The following is a 23,145-nucleotide window of genomic DNA, read 5'->3' as shown; positions in this document are numbered from 1 at the left end:
TTTTCCCAGATTCACTCTGGGTTTGGTCGCCCACCTCGGCCCAAAGAAATGGCTCCGAGCCCTGAAAAGCAAAGTGATGTCATGGTTCTGATGATGAATAAATACTGAGCAGAGCAGGCGTCAATGATGAACACTCACTCGTGCACATAGATTTCTAATTCCCCTTCACACATACACACATTCATTTTTACCATAGTTTGTTTTTAAGGTTTATAAATTCAGTATTTTATTTATGCTGCTTGGCTGTTTTTTTAAACAAACTTTGGTCATTTTTATGTATGAAAGTGAATAAAATTCTGACACTTTCACTCAAATCACATCACCAGCAGCCAGTAGAGCATGTACATACAGCATGTAACTCCATGCATATTGCGGTCTATTAGGAACACCTGTGCTTGTGTGTGTTCATGCATTTATTCATGCGGTGCTGTTGTGCATAAAATCCTGCAGACAGAGGTCAGAGGCTTCACTTCATGTTCACATCACACATCAGAGTGGACAGTGACTTTGATCCTGGTGTGATTGTTGGTGTCAGATGAGCTGGTTTGAATGTTTCTGAGACTGCTGTGCTGTTAGTTATGAGCAGGTGGCTGAATTGTAAAATGTGTCTCTTATCAAGATATGTGAACTGTTTTATGCTTTTCTAATATTATGTGGTCCATTTTTTAAATCCATATTGTGTCTGTGCTTTCACTCAGCACTGAATGTTTGATGGATCTGACAAATAAAGACACTTTTTGTATTGTTGTCAGGCAGCATTTTATGACCAGTTAACACAAAGATCAGACTATTTCAAAAGATTCACTGATTTTATTTTGCTACTGTAGCTAAAAACAGATGTTTTCCACATACACTGGTTCTCAGACACACTGTTCATGTTTGGAAATGAAACTTTGTTCAAATGTAATACAGCATTTTGACCACTGTGAGGTGCCATTACCCAGATTTTTTTGGACATTTTTCTTTAGACCTAGGTGAAAAACAAAAACTTTCCAAAAAATACTGATGGTTAGAGAATAATTATAAAGACAATGATCATTTATCTACTATCTTACAGTTAAAGTTTAAATGTAGGCTACTCACCTGCAGTTGCCAAATTCCCACACACGCACACACACCAGAACAACCGCTTGGATTATTCAGTATATTAATAAGTAAACCCCCCTGTGTTGTCTTTGTTAGCTTTTCAGTCACAGGGTCACCGGGTTTCAGCCTCTTGTGTCCATGTGGTTCATTTTATTGTGTGGCCCTCAGTTGGATCTTCATGTTGTAGGGTTTAGGAGACAGAGTGACTCCATAAAGCGGCGTGTAGTCCGGCCGTCCTGCATCCTCAGGCCAGATGAACCTGAACTTCCTCAGCAGAGTCACCATGATGAGGAAGAGCTCCATTCGGGCCAGACCTTCTCCGAGACACATACGAGGACCTGAGGCATCATTTTCAATCAGTAAATCATGTACAGCTCTTAAAGTAAAACACAGTAAAACACAGAGATAACTGTGCTCCCGGTGCTCGTACCTGCAGAGAAAGGCATGAAGGCCTCTGGTTTGACAAACTCCCCCTGCTCATTCAGGAAGTTCTCTGGGTTGAATTCATGAGGAAACTTCCACTGTCCCTCTTCATTCAGCACCGAGTGCAGGTTCTGGATGATCAGTGTACCCTGAAGGGAAAAACAGTACAAGCACAGAGACAGAGAGCCAATATAACTTCATGCATCATCACAAAGGGACAGTATAAGCTTTTAGTTTCTTCTTACCTGAGGTAAGGAATAACCCAGGAGCTCTGTGTGTTTTGTTGTACAGTGGAAAACACTCAGAGGGACGGTGTTGGCTATCCTCTGGACCTCGTGGATCACAGCCTGGATTCAGACAGATTACACGACATGTTCTTATGCTTCATTACTGGATCGGAAAACTGAACTTGTGATGGAAGAACCTGCTGTAAAGAGGCTGAATTTTTACATTTCTTAAAAACTTTAAAGCAAGAAATCCTGTCATAAAGTTGTGTCTAATCTACAGTGTCTCTTATAAAACAAGCATTTTCCCATAGAGAAGTTTTGGAAGTAAATGATGAATGAACAACATACCTGCATATAAGGCATTTTGTGTCTGTCATCATAGGTGACTTGATCCTTCTCCTCCAACATCTGATCTATCTCTTGTTGACACCTCTCTGACAGACACACAATAAGCAGAACAACTGAACTAACTGAACAAAAAACAGAACGACAGAATCACAGACTGAAAGAATAGTAGACGTATAGTCTCACCTTGTACATGAGGGTAGGTCATGAGGTACAGGAAGCCGGTGAGCAGGGTGTTGGATGTTGTGTCTGTTCCAGCAAAGTGAAGATCCAAAACAAACATGATGAGTCGATCTTCACAGAAACAGGAGCTGACATCACTTCTCTGGAGAGAGAATTCATTTTCAACATTATTTATATTTCTATTTTTAAAATTCTCTGTGATGTAAGTTTTTCACCTGTATAATACACACCTTGTCCAGTTCATCCAGGTAACAGTCCAGAAAGTCTCGGGGTTTCCCGGGGACTCTGGTCTCTTTGTGCTCAGTAATCAGAGGAGTTACAAGTTTCTTACACGTCTAAAAAAAAAGAAGAAATTTTGACTTCTTTACTGGTGAGATGAAGGGAAGTTGCAGGAGAGAAAGACACTTCAGTGGCAGCCAGTGTCAGGATAGCATATGTTGTAAACAGAGGCGTTTCTCAGGCCTAGAGAAGATGCTCACCTCAATGTTGGTGAAGGATTTCATGAACGGCAGCGGCAGGTTTCGAATCATAGGAACAGAGTCATACAGCTGTAAGGAAAGAGATTGACTAAACAAGTAAACAATTTCTGTTTCCAACAAAAAACATAATGTTCCATACTAAATGTCATCTTTTTATTATATTTTATTATATTTTATTTATATTTTATTATTATAAAAGAAACCTTTTTTCAAATATTTAAAAGATGGCTTTAATTTTATAAGAATACTTTTAGGTAGGTGTGGTCCATTCCTGTTCAAACTAACCCGAGGGACAGTACATGAGACACTCACTCATGGATGCTATTAAATCAGCAGCTTAACATGACATCAAGAAGTAAAGTTAAGACACGGAAAAACTCTTAAATCCTATTTCAACCAGACGATAAAATAGAATTGATCCTAGCCCAGAGTTTGGCCCAGATACTTCCACATCTAGTCATATTTAACCTATCTATAATCCCTACAAATAGAGCGTGTCACTTCATCAATACAGCACAGAGTTGGAGCATTTTACAGAAGCTGTTTCTGCAGTTCTTTTACAAACGTCCATTTTTCTTTGTTTTTAACAACTCCTCTGGAACAGAACAAGCTCCAGACCTTCAGGCACTTTAAAAAACATCTGTATCAGTCTCACTGGGTCTCACTCAGTCTCAGGAGCTAAATGTTGGATATTTGTTGTCACCGTACACACACGCACACGTTGTGACTCACCATAGCCCAGGGCCCATTCGCTATCTTGGAGTTTTCTTTAAAGCACTGAACAACCACTTTGATGAAGTCATCCTCGTAGTCGTAGCGTGCGCCGAACAGAACCTGGCAGATGATGTTGGAGGCTGCGTTGTGAAACATGACTCCAGGACTCAGGTTTGTACCTGCGAGAGACACACAACGATGACAATTCATGCGACTGTGTAAGAGAATATCACACATCTTCTGACTGCCGACTGTGTCAGAGGTCACAGGGAGTGCATACCACACACACCACACACGGCATACCAATGCTCCTCTCCAGTGTTTCCACTGTGTACTGTATCTCTCCCAGAATCCTCTGCTCCATGGACTGCTTCCCCAGACCAAAATTCCTTAAAGTCATCAGGGCGAAGCGGCGATGCTGCTTCCAGCTCGGGCCGTAGTCTGCCAGAACCATTCCTGTAACAGACACGGATATGCACACATGAAGCCTGGATCGTGTGTGTGTGTGTGTATGTGTGTGGGTGTGTGTGTGTCTCTAGACTCTGTCCTTTGACACCTCATCTCTTTCTTACCGTTTTGGGTGAGATCACTGACGAAGATGTCCTGAGGTCGTCCAGCAAAATCAGCAGCTTTAGTCATCATGGCCTCCTTCATGGCCTGCACCCCATTAATAACCACCGCCGGCTTGGGACCAATGAACAGGCTGTAGACATTTCCATAGCACCTCCTCAGCTGAGGGAAGAACCAGTGAGAGCCCATTAAAATTATCATGGATCACTGTCATAAATCTGTGTTTAATTTTTTTACAAGCAACAGGAGGATTTATTTTGAAAATCTTGTCTAACATGTCTAAATACTCAAAGGTGAGCGGTGAGTCACAATCTACTCTACAGACACATGAAAACACAGCACTGTTTTATCCACACACATTTTTAACTTGGACACTGCTGCTTTAAACGAGAACAGAACTTCCAAACATTTAGCTGAATTAATAACTAGTCATTTACAGTCAGTCGGTGTCACTTGTAGCCCAAAGGCAACGGACGGCTTCAGTAATTCATAATCTGCACAGTTAATTTGTGCACTGCTATGTGGTGTGGTGCAGACAGAGGAGCGGTAACATAACATGTCAAATCCAATATCAGTGTTTTTCTTTCTTACCTTCTCCAAGTCCCTGATGGGATTGTCCAGGCTCAGGTTCAGCAAGTTCCCCAGTACTGGCAGCGGAGGAGGTCCGGGTGGAAAGTTCTTGGGTCTCTGACATTTGAGGCAGAGAATGAAGAAGACAACACAGAGCCACAGGAGGAAGAAGGAAACAAGCATGGTGGAGTGGACTGTGCTGATTTCAGCTCTGCCTCCTTGTCCTCTGACTGTTTTAATGTAAATGAGTTGACACACGGCTCCAACATGAGGAAAAACAAGACACAGCAAGTTCTGACAGGTTTGGTTTTCTCTCAGTGACAGCCTAGTCTGGGGCCGTTGACCTGTGTTTTGGTAGGAAACAGATCCAGGGCGAGAGATACAGACCTTTCCTTCAAAATAAAAGCACCAAGCTAATAAAATGCGGTAAAACTCTTTAATTTAAGGAATATTATTTACAAGAAAGTCCCCGAGCCATTAAATTGACATTTTTCTTTCATTGTATTACAAGTTAATGTTTATTTTATAAGTTTTATGTTGGTGAATACTTTTATTTTGGTGAATTTGGTGATTTCGGTATCCGCTACAGACAGGAACCAGAATGCAGACTAATTGGGAGGTAACTGACAGCTTGTCTGAAGAGCCTGGTGATGCGTGGCTAGTGACAGCCTCTGTTTCACTTCCCCCTTTCCCCACTGCTGCTGCTCTGTGAAATCAGCTGGATGGGACGTGTGCATGCGCATTTTTAACATAACGCCATAGTCATCTACTGCTATTGCTCAACTTCAATCACTGCTTCAAAATGTGCAAAGAAAATAACAATGCACATAAAATTATATTTAAAAAATCACAATAGGTCGTTCATATTGGTCTAGAAACGTATATTTGCTATATTCATACATGAATTTGCATTAAAATACTACAATCAATTAAATACTTTAAAAAAAAACATTTGAGAGGAACATGATTGTGATTCATCAACAAAATCAAGAAACCTGCAGTATAATATCCACTAAGCAATGGACACAGGAAGACACTTTATAACTCATTAAGGTTGGGTCAAATAATGGGGTTTAATATTGAAAATCCTATCAGGGAGGCAGACACCAGGGGGACTAGATGGGGCCCACACCTCAATTTTGCCCCGAGGTATCTCCAGCCCTGCCTGCCAGTCTGACCTGTGTGTCTGCATTTTTAACAAAGACCCCCAAAACCTCTGCAGCACCAAAGAAGAGTCAGATTCACTGTTGTTAATATTAATAAAGAAGGCCTGAAATGAACCAAAGGAAAGAAATGAAGCAGAGCAAGTACACAACATTTCACAAAAAAAGAAAGAAAAAAGTAGCTACTGCTCTGGAAAATGTTTTAAAGTGTCTTTACCACAACGTACTTTTCTGAAAATGTTCTTTCAAAACTGATGAAGTTTCCAGATGACACAAACATTCAGTCATCTCAAGGCCAGAGCCACTGATTTCCACCGATTTCAAGTTTAAAGGTTCAACACACACACACACACACACACACATACAGATGCATTTCACATTCTTTGCCACTGGAGGGCAGCATGACTTCAAACTGCAGCGAAGATGAAACGACTCCAGAACAACAGACTGGACAAAACAAGAAGAGTTAACATTATAAAGTGCTTTGTAAAGTTACATCATCGTCATCATCTTCAGCGTCACAGCAGTTTATATAATTTCAATTACGCCGATGATGAACAGACAGAACTGTTGCACACATAAAAAGGTCACTTCACATTTGAGTCATTGAGTGAAATACAAAAGAAATCACTTTATAAAGAAGCTGTTGTATGAAATTGCACAAATCCACTTTATATGAAAGGATAAAAATGTTATTGGAATATGATTTGATGTAACAAAATACACAATATTTCAACTGAAACTGAACACAACATTGGTTATCTAATATTCTTAATTGTGACAATAAAATAAAACTAAGTTATAAATATGATTTAAGAGTTTGTGGGTCTTTGTTATGGCTTACATTAACAATCAGCAGAATGACAAGGCACAGAATAATAATCAACAAGTGTGAGCGAGTTCAGCTCTGGTGAAAGAAACTCTAGGTCATCCTTTATAACTAAACACCGGGTGAATGAAGAAGGTGTGGCGGTCTGGTCTGATGAAAACCCCCTGTGGTCGCTCCCGTGACAGTCAGGGGCGCAGCACTCTGTAGATAAGTCAGATATGAAGCCGGGAGCTTTTTTTTTTTTCCAGCTTCAAAGAGTCCGTAAGAGGAGGAAGATCAAAAGCTATCCATTTTCACAAAGACTGGCCCCTCAGGTGTGCAGCCACAGTCAAATGGCGATGGCGCTGATTTACTGAGGGAGACTCATGGTCAGAAAGGAGGCTCACAGGTTTTTCACTGTTGGAGACATTTCAGCAAAGGATGAGATATAATGTCTGTGACTGATGCGGCACAGCGGGATGCAGGTGTCTGAACCACGTCAGGAATTGAACTTTTGCGACCGCAGCAATCAGGGTGCAGATATCGTGAAGGGCAATGGACAGCGCTGCTCCTCTGTGCTCTATTTGTAGTGACAGTGTATGTTAAGGCTTGTGTTGCTCCTAAGCTGCACGAGGCCCTGAAATAGAGTGACAAGCTGTCTCCATAAATACAGAGCCCCTATGGGGAAACATAATTGCTTTGTGAGCCTACGTGGGCTTTAGAGGACTTCATAGTGTCCTTCACTTGTGACGAAGGAATCCCATTTTCTTCTATCAGCCCAGTAACAGCATCTTAGCAAAGATTATTGTCTTTCATGTCAGCCTGAACTTCTTATTCCCGAAGGTCACCCGAACATCAGAGCACAGGGCCTGGAGGCTACCTGTGTCCTCTGTGACCCCGTGACCTCCACACAGCAAGGAGGAGGGTCTATGGTAGTATCATATAGAATGACCACGGTAAGGGAGGAGGGTTTGGTGTTCGTGTATGCAGGACAGGTCAAGGCCTGCCTTTGTTTATGTACAGTCTGTCACTGGAGGTGGGGGTAAAGCCAACAAGGGAACAAACAGGTGGGCTGCACTCTTTTTAGATTTTCTCAAGGTTGAGATTTGCCCAAGGACGCTTCAGGCTCGAGTGTCCCGTCATTCCTCGTTAAAAGACTTTGAATTCTTGACACTTTGCATCACCGGGACTCTCCCTCTAAGGCAATGCCACATGTGTCTAAAGGTGTTTGGTGGATGCATCGCTGTTTTGGATTCTCCATGGGGGACAGTTCACAGTCTGTGTTGTAAAAATGAGGTAGAGAGCACTGCAGGATGTCAGCTGCAATAGTTTCTGTGTAAACCGATGTGCCTCGTTCTTATGTTCCAATACAACCTGGAAATAAAAAAAGTCAAACCCACTCTGATCTTTTGTCTTGTCCGTCATCGTTGGTGTGCAGCTCTGTGTTGCTGCCCAGCTCCACCAGCGTATACTGACCCACCCTTCTGGTGCAGATGGTCGTCGCTGTGGAAACATCCCCAATGGGTCTTGCTGACCCTGCGGAAGCTGAGCCGAGGTCCCGTCTGGGCGGAGGCGGCGGTTTGACTCGATTTCGTTTGCTAACACGAATGGATCTGGGTGTTCCCATTGGCTCTGGGGGGCAGAGAGCCACCTCGCTGCCGTTCCTCTCCGGAGCCTCCTCCTGGGTGACAGAATAGCCATTGTTCCCGTTGGTGTTGCAGCCTGGAGATATCGGAGAATTGGGAGGAGAGGAGTGGTCCAGGGAAGATGGATCCCCACCTAAAGCAAGCACCCCCACTCCAGAGGAACCCTTGCTGCCTCGTCTTTTCCTGAAACTCCCCGATTGACCAGCTTCTCCCTCTGAATCCTGCCCAGCCAGCGAGGAGGTCAGGTCCGCTCTCCTGGGAGCTCCTCCAGCTGAGAGGAAACATGATTCCTCTTCATAGATTTTCTCCACCATCATCTTCCTCTTGCTCTTCTGCCTCACCGAGCGCTTGATGGCGCAGAAGAAATCCAGCACATTCAGGAAAAGGGACAGAGCGGCCACACCGAGCATGAAGTTGAGCATCACGGTTTTCTCGGTGGGTCTGGAGATGTAGCAGTCCACCTGGGTGGTGCACGGCGGGTGCTGACACAGGAACCTCCTGGGGATGTAGAAACCAAAGAGGTAGTAGTGAGCTGCTCCAAACCCTGCCTCCAGCAAAGTCCTGAACATCAGATGGAGGACGTAAGCTCCTGTGAAGTACCGCGCCACAGTCTGCTCAGCCACTAGAGGCAACTTGTTCACGGACGTCTTGCTGAGTGTCTCCTGGTGGATTTTGAGCAGCGGCATGGCCTTGATGTGATCACTGGAGCTCAGGTCCACGGTGAGACCGTTTGAGACCTTGTGGACAACGTAGATGACAAAGAGGAAATATGGGAGACACAAGGTGACGAGCTGCACCAGCCAGAAGCGGAAAAGAGAGATGGGGGAGAACAGATCATAGCACACGTTGGCACAACCGGGCTGAATGGTGTTGCACACAAATCGCTCCTGCTCATCTTGATAGAGAGGGTAACCGGCGAAAAGGAGTATGAAGATACGTAGGAAGATCATCACAATGAGCCACGCCTTCCCTGAAAGAGAAGCAAAAATGTGCTGCTTTGACACCGACTCATAAATAAAAGGAAGACATTTCAGGCTGATCTGAACAACTTCTGGAAATCACCCATCTGCACATAAACATATTAGTAGTCAACTCACCCATGAACGTGATGCTGTGATTGACAGAGATGAAGACGACCTCTGAGACACTTGGACCTGCCATGCTTGCGGTTCTTAAAGATCTTCCAAAAATCCTCTAGCCCTCGGGGTAATCTCTTAAGACAGCTCCTCACTCCCTACCCTGGCACTTCTCCTCTTTCCACATCTACCCTTCCTACCCTGAGGCACAGTGGTCTCCAGTAGCACAATAACCTCCAGGTGGCCGCACACAAAGTTTCCAGTAGCAGTCTGACGGTACGGCTCTCTGCCACATGGAGATCGTCCCATGTCCTGCTTGGAAAAATCCACAGGAGTCTCCGAAAGACCGGAGCGAACCATGTAAATGCTCCTGTCTTCCTCTGTCCCTTGCAGACAACTGTCTGTCCTCAGACAAGGGAAGACGGGAACGAGCCCCATTGTGGGTCTATTCTTGTCACACTTCTAAAAGCATGTCACCGTCCTGGCATTGCAGAGATATTTTGGTGCTGCTGGTCGTCCTTATGGAGAGGAACAAGCCTCCTGACTTGCTCACTCCAAATCGCCGTGTTACGTTCTCAAGCACAATGGCAGGCATGTTTATCCTGCTCGCTCCATAAAATAAAAGTCTTTACTGTCTATCATCCGGCGATAAATCAAGATAACATGCACACTGAGGATTAGCTCTCATGAAATGCAAATAGACTGTAAATTGTATTTTCCCACAGCTGCCAGTTTACAACTGATAAGGACCGACTATAACCTCTATGGGTTTAAAATGAAGTTATGTTTTTTCACAAAAGTCATTATTATTATCCTCTTCTCTTCTCAAAAAACCCAACAAACATTGTTCAGTTTTCTCATGTACAAGGTCTCTGCTGGGACACACGACTAAAGACAGTTGGCTCGGTTCATAATCACCACAGATCAGTGGTCATTAGCACTTCCATACTGGACTCGCATGTGTTTATCTTTCACAGGCCTCCTCTTGTGATCAGCTTTCCTTCTTTTCTTTCTGACTTTCTATCCTATGATGAAACCAATAAACAGCCACTCCTCTGTGCTGCACATTGGAGAAAAACTGAGCAGGGACAAACTCCTTGTCCTCTTCTTCTGTCTCACCTGCTGCCTCTCATTTCTATCACAAAGATAAGGTGCATCAAAGTTATGAGAATATAATAATAGCTGCTATAAAGCACCTGAGCCCCGAGCTTATCAGAGAGGTGTATCTGCCTTTCAGCTCATCGATTACTATGCATGAAATGGAGCGTGATTGGCCTTCATGGCTGCAATCAAGGTCATTCAGACAAAACTATGCTAGCGGAAGTTTTATACCTACCCTCCTACCCCTCCTCTTCGCTTCCAGCTCCAGCAGTTAGTGCCATTCTCGTGCACACTAACTATTCTGTCATTTCAGACTCTGTTATTTTCCGCCTGCCCAGCAGCTGCTACTTGGTAGATTTCCCACCTCAGTCATTACCTGCCCATCCACCTGATCCTGCAGATGTTCCCCATGCCTCCATTAGCAATCAAGGGATTATAGGCTACGTTTCTATTGCACCTAAAAAGCCTGTCCTAACACACTCCACCACATGAAGACATGATTAGACATAATGATGCAAAACGACCACAGAAAAACCTTGAAATATAGAAAAAGAGGTTAATGGCAACACCAATATGGTCCTGAATTTCCTATTTGTTGATTTTTCTGTTGTTGTGTAGCCAGTGTTAGCATTAAAAGACATTGTGCAGGGAGGGGAAATGGAAAACTGAAAAATGGAACTAAAAGTAGAAGGTCATTCTCATAAACAGCTGCCATTGTTACGTTAGCCATGTACCACAAAACATGCTAATGGCTCATTTAAGGAATCAGTCACTGAAATACAGAATTTAGCTTTACAATGAAACCTCACTTTAGTTGTTTTGTATATTTTGCTACAGTAGGAAGAATTTGCCTTCTAATGATAACTACTACTACTAACAATAATAAAACACAGTTTACAAAAGAAGCAATTTAAGTCAAAAAATAGGTCAGTGATTAGTTTTGGAGAGACATGAGGACAATTAGAGGGATTATCACACACACCTGCAACACTAGTAGTAGGCTACTGTTCATCTGTACGTGTGCTCTGTTTATTGTGTATAGTTGAATGATTGTTGACTGCAGCCAGGTGCAGTACTGATTGTCCAAGACAAATTTCCCTCCGGGGACAATATAGTTTATTTTGATTTAATCTGAATACAATACACACTATATAAAAGGAATATGGAGACAAAAAATGAAAAAATGTCAAAATAATTTCCTCTTTACTATTGGCGTCACTGTCAGACATCTGTTTTCTGTGCTGCGGCCTGTGTAGTGTTTGGTTTGGGAGGCAGCAGCACATGCAGCCTGTTTCTCCACTGACTGCACGTTCTCCTGAGTGTCTGGTTTTCTACAGATCAGCGTGCGCACAAAAACATATAATGTGACATGAAGGAGAGAAAAAAAAAAGGCCTCAAGACACAAGCGTCACTTTGAGAGGAAATAAGCATCACTAAGCTTTAGATGTGTCGGTGTCTGTGATCTGAGGTGGCTTTGGACTGATAATAACTCCTCACACTGAATCTGAAACACTGCACAGAGCACGCAGGCTTTTGTGTGCGTGTGTTCATTAACTCCTGACATTTTTCAAAAGGTGAGTTTGTGTTTGTGTGTCCGTGGTGTGTGCAGTGTGTATTTCAGTTGCACATGTTTGATGCCGTGCAAAGAGACGTCTGGCATATGCTCTCACTAAAGCTCACAGCTCCCCATTGCACTGAATTGACTTTTATAGCAATTACCAGCACGGCGATTGAAATGCAAATCAAGGCTAATATGGAGGATTAAATGTGTCCCTCAGTGACAATATGACAGAGTGTAATCTCTGTATTACCACTTGCTCTAAAACCATTAAAATGGCTCTCTCTGGGAGAAGAAAGCCTGCAGGGTCACATCAGTTGTACAACACAGAACATGTAGAAACATTGTGTAACTGAGCAGAGAGCATTTGTGGCGACAACCATGCATGGTGTGTGTTAAAGCGTTAAAAACACCAAAACGTACACTTGGTTTATTGCAAGCTTTTAAAGTTTAATTCTTGCACAGGTTTTTCTAAACATTGCTTCAGAGTAGAAGAGTTGGGATCAGTTCTTTAAATCATAATAGAAAACATACAGAGAAAGAGAGAGAAAGAGAGAGATCTGAGTTTGGCAAACTGAGAACAGGAACAAGTGACCGACTCACTAAAAAAGGAAACAATACACACCGACAATAACAACAGAACACAGTACGACTTGTTGAAAATATCGATGGGAGAAACAAAACGAACACAAAATGAAAAGGTCACAGCTACAGCAGTTGACTGACGTTAGGACAGGAAACCGTCATGATCAAAGCTGAATTTGTAAAATCCAAAAAAACAAAACAAACCAAAAAAAAACTGCCATTGAAGAGAGAGGAAGAAAAAAAATCATGAGAAAAGTAAAACTCTATGCAGAGGTAGAGTTCAGTGCACAAGGCTATGACACACACACACCTAGTAACCAGCTGACAGGACGTCGCCATGACGCCCGAGGTCTCTGCTGTCGGGGCAGGGGAGGGGGGAGTAACTTCTCCATCTCAGGACTCATCCATCACATCAACGCTCACCAGACCGCCGCAGGGCTGTATGCACACATCCATACAATAAATAGGATATACAATCTTTGAACACCTCTAACAGTTTGAACTCACAACAGCGACTTTCCTAAAGACACTTTTATTTTCCCACTCACTCGTTCTCTAAAGCACCATGCAGAACCAAAAGCTCGCTCTCCCAGTCCCAGCTCCTTTTTCATTTTTTTAGTCCATGTGCAAGAGCGGCACGTCCTTCATTTCTTCACGACTTTGGTTCAGTTCTGTCCCTTATGGCAGACTGACTGATTCTCTCGTAGTTTGACAGGATGTGACTTTAAAATCACAGACGTGGAAGGAATTAACTAAATAATCTGATGTCACATCTGGATTAAACCTTTAAATTGTTTGAAGAAAGAAAGAAAAATGCAATAATAAGCTGTTTTTGTTTTTTAAAAAATGTTTTTTTTCGACATTTCCAGGTTTTGTTGTGAAATTTGTTAAGCGTACACTGATGTCGTGGAGATTAGTGTGAGTCCAGCTGATCATAAGGCAAATTACCGCTATTATAAAGTGTATATAATAAAAACAATTACTTCAAACTTTAATTTAATCGACTCATTTTCATATAAAAGTAGATTTCATTAAACCAATTCACTTCAGATATTTTGTATGTTCACCCATTACCACATTCCTGTGTAATTTCCTATTTATGATTTAAGAAATATCGAAAAAAGGGAATATGATTTGTTCATGAATAGAAACTGTTTATGGCCTTTTCACTTATCTTTTAGTAAATGAAAAACACTGTAGAGCCCCAGACACTGACAAAATGTTGTAAAAGCTTATTATTAAGATATTATTGTTAAAATTTTGTTCTTTTTTCTTATTAGATCATCATCACATAATTTAAAAACATATTTATTTATCTTTCAAAAACTTTTGTTTGATTCATTTTCCAACTTGTTCACTTTTCTGTTTTCTGGTCTTGGTAGATGCTCAGCTTTATCTGTTTCTTTTACCAAGAAGGTAGTATTGGGAAAAGTAAAATAAGGAACAGACACCAAGTCCATAGAATGAGCTGGTGAAAGATAAAGAAGAGGTGATATAATGCTTTAATGCTTTATGAATGTGGTTTCTCCATTTTAATGATTTTAACATCAATCCTAGTCCAATCCTTAGTGATGTTACATTTTCCGACTTCTCTTGAATCCTGTTACTACATTTTGTCAGTTTCAGGCCTCCGTATGGAGCAAGATTTATTAATCACAAACATATGAATGTGGCAAAGTTTCCAGAGTAGGAATGAAAAAAAAAATCTTAAAAAAAAGACAAGGAATAACAAAACGAGCCTGAATTGTTTTTGTATTATCTATATACCATATACAGTATGTAACACATAAAAACTTGGCATTTTCTGCAGCGCAGAAACATCAAAACAAGGAAACAGACAGAAAACAAATCTTCAGTGGTGTCTCCCATTTAAATCTTAATACTTCTCTTATTTAACCGTCCCCCCGCACGTTCAGTAAAAACTGATCCAATATAAATATTCTAACATCATTCTGTTTTTTTTCTTGTTTTTGTGTTATTTTTTTTACAGTACAACTTCAGTCTACAGATTTGCACACTGGCACTGTATTTACACTGTACAGAGACAATTTAGCAATTTTTTTTACAATCTCTCTTTTTGTGAGCAGTGTCTGAATTGTCACTTAATGCGATTTTTCATTCATTTAGGTCCTCTCCAAAACAAACACAGAAAAACAAAACACAAACGACCCTGAAGAATCATGCTTTATAGTGGCTTCTAGATGTTAATAATCCAATTGTGCTGTTTGTTTGTTTGTTAGCTGGAAGAACCGTACAAAAATGTTAAAGAAAAAATACTTCAGATATTGTTCTTGTCCTCCGGTAGAAAGGGGGAGAAGTGTTGAACTAGCTTATTACAGGCACCACAGGTCAGGACAATGGCAGTGAATAAAGTACAACAGAAGCTCTACAGTATGTCTCACATCTGTCTCCGATCAGTGGACCCCCACATCTTCCAGTCAGGCTTCTCCCAAGTGCACATGCTTCATTGTGTTTGAAACCCAACAACAAAGTGATGCATGAGTATTGCTTTATTTGAACAGCTGTATCTGAATGGTGGCGGGGACGGCCTCGCTGTGAGACGAACCGCTCTGCGACTGGAGTTGAATTCCCAGGTCCCAGCAAAAGCGGCCTTGAGCTAAACACTGAATTGCTCTTTTGAGAACTTCATTTAAAAACGGCTACAGTGAAAAAGTGTTTTTGTTTTCTGTGTGACGGGGCGGGGGGTTGATGATCGATGCAAGTCCAGTCAAATTTATTGATAAACTGTAGTTATCACTGAAACTTACAGGAGGAATGTACTTGTACGCATCTCTTCTTTTGTGCTTGAGGTTTTCTCTACTGGATGGGAATGGAAAAACAAACAGAAGGGGAACAACAACAAAAAACACTAAATAAATTGAGGAATCGCGCTTTTAAAAAATTTAGATGTGCCTGCAAGCTGTCAGAAAGTGATGGCATGCTTCAGCTAAGACCGAGCCAGAAGATTAAAATTAAAAAGGAATGTACAGGCCTCCGCAAAATCAACCGTACACGCCGGTGGAGCCTCAAAGGGAATCACAGAACACCGTCGCCACTGTCATGAGTTGTATTTCGCATTCAACTTGTTCCCGTTTTTTTTTCTTTTCCCCAACATCAAACTGTCTCTTTATAATCCCAGCTGCATTTCCGCTTGGCCTCGTCCTCTCCTCTGCAGTCGGGGTGATCGTTCCAACAATCTTTCACTCACACACACTTGAGTTTGGTTCAGCTCAGCTCAGCTCCGTCTGGTTTCAGTGCAGGCAGCCAGTGGGACTTCTCTTATGTACAACAACCCCGGGAGGGTGCAATCACACTTGCAAAAAGTGCCCAATTGTGTTTAAGTGTGTGCATGTGTGTGTGTGTGTGTGTGTGTGTGTGTGTGTGAGAGAGAGAAAGTGTGTGTGTTCCAGACAGACCCACTGATCCACAGGACTGCTGCCGGCTCGGTTTGTCTGCAGAGATAACAGTACGTCTGACAGGTCTATCTCTACTCCTCTGCTGCGTGCTGCCGGCGCCCAGTGTTAGGAAATGATGGCCGGACACCAGCGCACCACCACCAGGTTGTCTGCGCTCACCGACCGCTTCTTCGCTTGTTTCCTCAAGTCCTTGTATTTGTCGTCACACAACCGTGAGATGGCCTGGAAGTCAGAACAAAACAGAGGTTTAAATGGAGGAGAAGAGGACTGATAAACAAGCTCGTCATTTACTCTCATTTGATCTTGTGTGATTATTGTCTTTAAGCATTCAGGAGTATTTTAAAAAAAAAAAGATCCAACCACATCCATTGTTCTGTTAAATTGAGATGATGAACTTTTTCCAAAAAGCCTTTATAAAGCATTAACGAGGAGCCTTGTTGCAGCTCTTACACTGGAAATCGTCAGCTTTAAAGAAGCTATTTTTAAGTTCCCGCTGCAGTCAGGTGGTGCTGACTGTCTTTATAACACAAGAGGTTAGGCAAATCCTAAAAACAATGTTGAATAAATCTGATTTGTATTACAAATAGTGGAAGTATAAAAAGCTGCCTAATCCTAAATTTAAGTATTAGATAGGTAAATGTTTGACTTGATTGGCAGCTCCCTCACTCTTGATTGTTGCATCCATAGCAGGACAATACACTGATGGAAAACCAAACAAATCCACGTGGATCTGTTCCCAGCTTCAGCCTGAAAACACCTGTGTGGTGTCACAGAGCAACCGGTGCTCGTTCTGTACATCTAGACCTGTAACATATGTTGTGGCCTACAACGTCTCACAGCAGACATTTTTGCCTTTTCACGGCAGGAAAAGCAGGTGAGCTGCGGAGAGGAAGTGAGACATCACGCGCGGTACAAGAAAAACAAGATGGGCTGAAGCCACGATTAATGTTGTTAATTAAAGCTGTGAAATGTCAACATGTCTGCTGTGGTCTATTTTAGATGAATAGAGGAGAAGAAGCGGGCGGGCGGGCGGGCAGGCGCATCCGGCAGCTCCACGACTGTGGCTGAGATTCAAACGCCGACTGCAGCGAGGCACGGGGACACGGAGGAGAGAGACAGATGTTGCGGCAGTGAAGCTAATTACACAGCAACACAGTCCTACATCCTATCCTCGTGTGTGTGTGCATGTGTGTTCTTGTTGCTCAAAAATACTAATTACCCAGATGGCCTTGCTTCATTGTCACGCAACATTAAATTGGGCTTTTTGTTTTGTACATTTTCTGTATGACCCCAACTCGACTAAATCAAAAGTTTGCTTTCGTTTTTTAGTGTGCGTTTGTGTGTGCACTCACTGCACTACTTACCTCTAGTTTCTGGGCCTTCTCCCTGCTGAGAGGTTCCAGGGGGAAGCTGAGGTTGTTGGCCTCGGCCATGGAGCGCAGGTCGAAGTAGTACTTGGCGTAAACGCTGGACGGTACGTTGATGTTGAACTGCAGCAGCTCCAGGAACTGACGCTCCAGCTCGTTCCTGCAGCGGACGGAGAGAAAGGAAGAAAGAAAGAAAGAGAAGGAGAGAGGAGGTGTGAGGTGAGAAATGCTTTAAATATAGTTAGGAAACTAAGTTAGCGAGGCTGAGTCCACAAAGAAATCCTGTAGACGGAGACTGAAGGGGAAGGAGACAGAGAGAGGATACTCCTGGCAGATCCATCACCTCAGACGGAGGGTGTCATCCTGCCTGGTAAGCTGCCAATGCATAGGCACCGAGTAAATCCCCAGTCCGCCCACCACAACATAAGCCTTTCTTCATAATGACGGGGAATGATACCTAAGCAACGGAGCCCTGAGCATTATGCGCGCGAAAGAATATTAATCCCACATCTTGAAAATGCTATTGTCATGCATTTTCTCACGCTCTGTGATCCCCTCCGCGCCGCCATGACAGCCGCTTTCATCTCATTTCTTTTGACCGATTCATTTTGCATCGTAACCTGCGGAGAAAAGAAGCACCATCCATCTCTTCCTTCTCGCCTTTTGTTCCCCCCCTCCCTCCCTGCCCATGCACATTTACAGGCGTGTGCAGCAACAGACGAGCTAAATTTAGCCTCCTCCACTGTAGCCAAACTCTGCCTAATAATACTGCTTCTTTTTTATCTGGCTGTGGAACTCATTCAAGCTATTCTCATCTGTTTCTTTGTGCGTTCTTCCACTCCTCATATTTCTTCCTAAACTCCCTCGCAGCTATTTGACGGGGCCGATAGGTGGAAAGGGGACTTCAGCGGGCCGGCTTCCAGGGCAGGGGATTTAAAAAGACATAAAACTGATCTTGCGAGGAAATCTCTGGTCAAACACTGAGTCACCGTCCAGTAAACTGCCATTTGAGCGCATGGCAGCAGCAGTGGCAGCAGCAGTGGCAGCAGCGGCGGCGGTGCCGGCAGCACTTTGTCGGGAAAGCATCCCACACAGGTGGATTACAGTCAGTCGGCCGATGAGTGAATCTGAGCCCCAAGGACGAGAATACACAGCCACCGGTGCAGAAGAGTGAGAATGCAGCCGAGGTCGGAGGTCGCAGCAGTGGCAACACGTCTGCAGTGTCGCGTTCCCCCCTCGGATTAATACAAGCATTCCTGTGGATCTGAGACGGATGTGGAGCAGGATGGAGCGCTGGCTCCTCATGCTCAACATACTTCTTAAATAACATCTTAAACAATCACATTAAATATCACACACAGCAACCATGCTGATCATTTCATCTATGCATCTCTTATTGTGAGACTCTGCACTGCAAAAATGCAAAATCTTACCAAGAATATTTGTCTTGTTTCTAATAAAAATGTCATTTCTAGTCAAAACAAATCTCATTCTACTTAAAATAAGACTCATCACATTTTAATTACTTCTTTCAAGCAGATTTTCACTTGAAATAAGTAGAAAAATCTGATAGAGGAGCAAGTTTTTCTTCCTTATTACAAGCACAAAAAACACAAAAAAAGATTTTCCTACTTATTTCAATTGAAAATTTGTTTGAAACAAGTGAAAATTATCTAAAACAAGTAAATTTTTAGGTGATGAGTCTCATTTTAAGTGGAAAGAGATTAGTTTTGACTAGAAATGAGACATTTTGACAAGTAATAAGACAAATATTCTTGGAAAGATTTTGAGTTTTTGCAGTGTGAGGAACTGAGCAGCCTGATGACTCAATGTCACTGACCTGAAAGCTGCAAAAGAGCTGATACAAGCCTTTTTCGGCATCCTGATCCTCCATCGTCGTGTGTCTAAGCTCGTGCTTTTTAAGACCCAGCCAACAAATGACAGGCAAAGGTGTCAGACAGAACAGGCAGAGGTCGACCTGAGCATGTTCAGAGCACCAGCACCTCTTGAACCCAGGCTGACCCCTCAGACTCGGGCTATTTCTGGGCACAGAAAGACCCTGACTGTTTGTCACGAGCCGAGGTGAAGACAAGTGGAGTCGTTAAGAGTAACAAAGGCTGAAACCGAGATAACTTCTGCAGTCAGGTCAGCAACAGAGCTATTTAAAAAATGTAAGTTTGAAGCAGCTCGAATCACAGAATAAAACTTGTACAGGCAGCAGCCGTATCCACAACCTAGAGTCTGGTCTCTGAAAATATGCCATGCAACACACTTCTGCTCCTATGCTAATTTATTTAAACCATCGTATGGTATATTCAGTCATGTGAATCTGCACCGCCCACACAAGACACTGTTTTCTTTTTTTCTTTTCAGATCAGGAGAGAGAGAGAGGAGCTGCTGCTGCTGTGATGGAGCCTCTCCAGACATTTCTCTCTCAGTGCTGCAGCGGACCGCTTCCACAGAGCAGGAAAGAAAAACAAACCCCCAAAAAAAGAAAAAACGAAGTGATTACTGTTGATTTCAGCTCATTTTATTCCAATACCACCCAGTTTCCAAGTGTGAGCACATGTTGTAGCATCAACACCTCACAATCAGACATTTTCTCTCCCTGCAGCAGAGGTGATTCTGGTGTTTTTAGAAATACTCGTTAACACAAGACATCAGGTTACATATCAGGAACATCATGTGTTCACTTTTGACTCCCTGCGTATCAACAATATGCAGATGTATTATAATGTTGTTTGTGCAGCTAGTACTCACATGTCCTCCACAGTGATATCCTTGAGAATTTGGCAGTAGTCCACGTTCCACACCGCCTGGTCGTCCCACACCTTGGATGCCAGGAGGATGGCTCCTAACACGATGCGCTTCCAGTTGGCAGGACTAATGTCGATCTCGGCGTAGGTCAGGAGCCTCTCCAGGTACACCTGAGGCAGACACACAAACGTCACATGTAAGTTTCTCTCGCTCCGACTTTCTGAAACGTAATTGAAGCGGACATCACAGAGAAAGCCTGTGTGTTCTGTCTTTATCTTCTCATTGATTAGAAGAAGGAGAATCAAACAAGCTTTTGCAATGAAAGGAGAGAGGATCAGACTATGTGCTGACAATGTGATGCCCCTTCAGGCTGGGTCGACTCGTTTAACCGCTCACTGTGTGTTTTCCTTGTTATCCTGAAATCTTTGGTTATTCTTCTTGTGCATTTACACAACACACAAAAGATAGGCAAGTAAATGGCACAATAAAGATTATATCCATGTCCTTACACTCTCTCTCTCCTACATACAATCTTATTTTCGCTCCTTTACTCTTTCATGTTTTCCTGCCGACTTCACCTCCAGGTAAAAACCACAATAACAAGATGTCAGGGAGCCTGATGAAATCTCCCCTGGAGCGCATTCATAAAATATCCATGTGGATCGAACCCCCTCCATCTCTCATCATGCCTCCCACCCAATTTCCATTCCACCCTCCCTTACTCCCTCTGCCTTTCTCTCTTTCTCTCTCCTTGAGTAGTCAGAATTCCCACCGTGCACAGAACGCCAAAACGCACCGAACCCGTAGGCACCTGTTCCCAATAATTGGACAAGAAGCCGATGCTTCTGATCCACTGATCATCATTTTGTCGAATCTATGAGAGAATATGGTCTTCTATATTTTATGGCTTTGTCAGGGCGCTGCATGCTAATCGAAGCTACACCTCACAGTGGTGGGTTTTTCAATTAAATTCTGTTATTACATTCATTTATATGAATAATTAAAACTCAACCAGTATGACTTATATTACAATCTACTTCCCATTCTGTAATACTGGTGGTATTTTATGAATTAGCAGCACAGACAAGTTAAACATCTGAACATTTATTTAATATTTTTTAGAATTACAGACATTTTTCCACATATGATTAGTGACACAGTTCTTTTTTTTTCATGACTAAAATGCGCTGCATGAATTCAGAGCCCTTACACTAGTTTAAATAGTTCAAGTCTGACATCTCAGTTGACAGGACAGCGGTATAATTGGCTTTGCAGTGATGCAGTATTTTCTCATGGCAGAGTGGAACATACTGTGCTCTCCAACTGTGAATCTGCACAGTGGCACAACTGTCAAGTGTTGTGTGACCTAAAAAAACCTGCAGAATCCACTGTAAGAAAGTGGATGGTCATGTGTATCATTATTACTATGTAATAACTAGAAAATATAATGGCCCCTTGTGGTGTGGTGAGAGAAGAGCGTGAGTTTTGGTGAGAAAGGATGCAAATATTCTTTCATCTTTATTTTGACACAGCTCAGGTGGCTAATTGGACGAGTCATGCTGGGTCGGGCTTCGTGCCTGCAGGCGGTGCTGCTGCTAACCTATCTCTGCTGCGGCCCGGTGACTGCCGACAGACACACACACACACACACAGCACATATACACTCATCTCTGGCAGCCGCCGGCAAATATTGAAGACAGCCCTTGTGAAATGAGAGCCGGCCCACACGCTGACTGATAAGAATGCAACGGCACAGAGAGAGATACAAACAAGCACAACAAAGAATCTGGAGCCGTCGTGTGCAACTCAAATGATTTCATGTTGTGATTTCTGGGCAAAGTTAAAAAGGTGAAATTAAACTTTAACATCAGGATCAGACTAATTACTGAAACAGGGCATGTTGTTATTCGACATCTCTGTTACTTTCAGGGGATTTTTTTTGCTTAGAAAGAGAGAGAGCTACATCACATTTATTATTCATAACCATGGGAAACCAGAGCAGCAAACACTTGATTTGAAGTTTATATCTTATACTCAGTTAAACAGAAAATCGATGTGATCACACACACCGACTGTACTACACATTCAGCATCTTCAGAGACCAACTCTACACCGGCATTAATAAATACAGACATGTCATGAGTCAAGTAAGCCTGTGTCATTGTGCATTGCATTCAAGTTAGTCAGGCCATGAATGCACACACACACATACACACGTCCTATATATGTAGTTCACACATTTGTGCAACTGGCAGGAAGCAGAGCAACCCAATACCAGGCAGCCGCTCATATTAACCCTGCGTTTCCCAGTCTCCAGGGATGCACGTGAGTGTGGAAAGAGATGTTTCAGAGCAGATGAGTGGGGCAGGAGGGACAGAGAGCGCTAATTAAACTTTAGCATTAAATTAAATAAAAAGTTAATTATTCTATATAAGTTAGTTTACACTGCACCAAAGGAGAGGTACACTTACTTACAATTACAACATAATGAGCACTAAGGATATATAATATTCTACAGAAACATTACCCTTCAAGTGGAGGAGGGAAAAACAGGAAAAAGAAATGTGAAGAGGAGAACAGTTGAGCATCCTGCAGAACTAAAGGATGCCTGAAAAGTAAGTGCACTACATATCCAACCAATCTCTTTTGTCTTTTTTCTATTCTCCGCTTAACTTTCCAACAATTGTGAGAACGCAACCTCTGGAGGAACACACTGAGCATTTCATGCGACTCCAAGACGACGACAACGAAACGAGGTCCAAAAATAAATGGGAGGAAACAGTCCATGGAAAGCAACAGAGAGGAGACAGTGAGTGTCCCGAGGGAGTACATGCAAAAGAGAATCAGGAAGCAACACTCCCTCCTAGTGTGAGCACTGAAATGCACACACACATATGCACACGTACATACACATACACACACTCACCAATGTGACGATGGCACACTCGGCGGTGAGCTGTGCGGCACTGAACAGCGTCCTGACGAAGCGGTAGATCTGCTTCTGCTCGGGGTCGTGTTTGTCGTAATCAGCAGGAACCTCAGACTTCTACAAGGAATAAAAGATCACAATG

General features: G+C 42.8%; 3 protein-coding genes across 4 annotated transcripts in view; all 3 read right to left on the bottom strand.

The window, feature by feature from the left end:
- Positions 1-792: 792 nt before the first annotated feature.
- Positions 793-4,926, bottom strand: LOC146966310 (cytochrome P450 2F2-like). Its single transcript, XM_085763254.1, has 11 exons — positions 4,619-4,926; positions 4,030-4,189; positions 3,761-3,913; positions 3,476-3,636; positions 2,744-2,812; positions 2,495-2,599; positions 2,268-2,406; positions 2,085-2,170; positions 1,755-1,856; positions 1,517-1,658; positions 793-1,424 (listed from the first exon to the last, which is right to left on the bottom strand). Exons 1-11 carry the CDS (start codon positions 4,778-4,780, stop codon positions 1,237-1,239), a joined length of 1,467 nt encoding a protein of 488 aa, XP_085619380.1. The 5' UTR covers positions 4,781-4,926; the 3' UTR covers positions 793-1,236.
- A 1,857-nt stretch (positions 4,927-6,783) lies between these two features.
- LOC146966309 (gap junction delta-4 protein-like) lies at positions 6,784-10,012 on the bottom strand. Its single transcript, XM_085763255.1, has 2 exons — positions 9,312-10,012; positions 6,784-9,184 (listed from the first exon to the last, which is right to left on the bottom strand). The coding sequence occupies exons 1-2, from the start codon at positions 9,373-9,375 to the stop codon at positions 7,959-7,961; spliced, it is 1,290 nt and encodes a 429-aa protein (XP_085619381.1). The 5' UTR covers positions 9,376-10,012; the 3' UTR covers positions 6,784-7,958.
- A 4,289-nt stretch (positions 10,013-14,301) lies between these two features.
- The window catches only part of ccny (cyclin Y), a 33,135-nt gene continuing 24,291 nt past the window's right edge, over positions 14,302-23,145 (bottom strand). For both annotated transcript variants that reach the window (XM_085762690.1, XM_085762691.1), the window contains 4 exons: positions 23,001-23,120; positions 20,078-20,244; positions 17,315-17,477; positions 14,302-16,172 (listed from right to left, as the gene is read on the bottom strand). In XM_085762690.1, coding sequence (XP_085618816.1) covers positions 16,056-16,172; positions 17,315-17,477; positions 20,078-20,244; positions 23,001-23,120 — 567 coding nt within the window. In that variant the 3' untranslated portion in view covers positions 14,302-16,055. The remainder of the gene's footprint in view (positions 16,173-17,314; positions 17,478-20,077; positions 20,245-23,000; positions 23,121-23,145) is intronic.

This window comes from Trachurus japonicus, chromosome 20 (assembly GCF_045865225.1).
Source record: "Trachurus japonicus isolate A0001 chromosome 20, Traja_1.0".
NCBI classification, from domain to species: domain Eukaryota; kingdom Metazoa; phylum Chordata; class Actinopteri; order Carangiformes; family Carangidae; genus Trachurus; species Trachurus japonicus.
The sequence above is the reverse complement of the archived record's forward strand: the minus strand, read 5'-3'. Positions and strand labels throughout refer to the sequence as shown.

Bases quoted from the DNA above. Each gene is read 5' to 3' on its own strand.
- LOC146966310 (XM_085763254.1), bottom strand. From the start codon at position 4,780: ATGCTTGTTTCCTTCTTCCTCCTGTGGCTCTGTGTTGTCTTCTTCATT. The intron at 1,857-2,084 runs GTATGTTGTTCA...GTCTGAATCCAG, and splicing joins ACAAAATGCCTTATATGCAG to GCTGTGATCCACGAGGTCCA. The intron at 1,659-1,754 runs GTAAGAAGAAAC...TTTTCCCTTCAG, and splicing joins TGGGTTATTCCTTACCTCAG to GGTACACTGATCATCCAGAA.
- LOC146966309 (XM_085763255.1), bottom strand. From the start codon at position 9,375: ATGGCAGGTCCAAGTGTCTCAGAGGTCGTCTTCATCTCTGTCAATCAC. The intron at 9,185-9,311 runs GTGAGTTGACTA...CTTCTCTTTCAG, and splicing joins TCACAGCATCACGTTCATGG to GGAAGGCGTGGCTCATTGTG.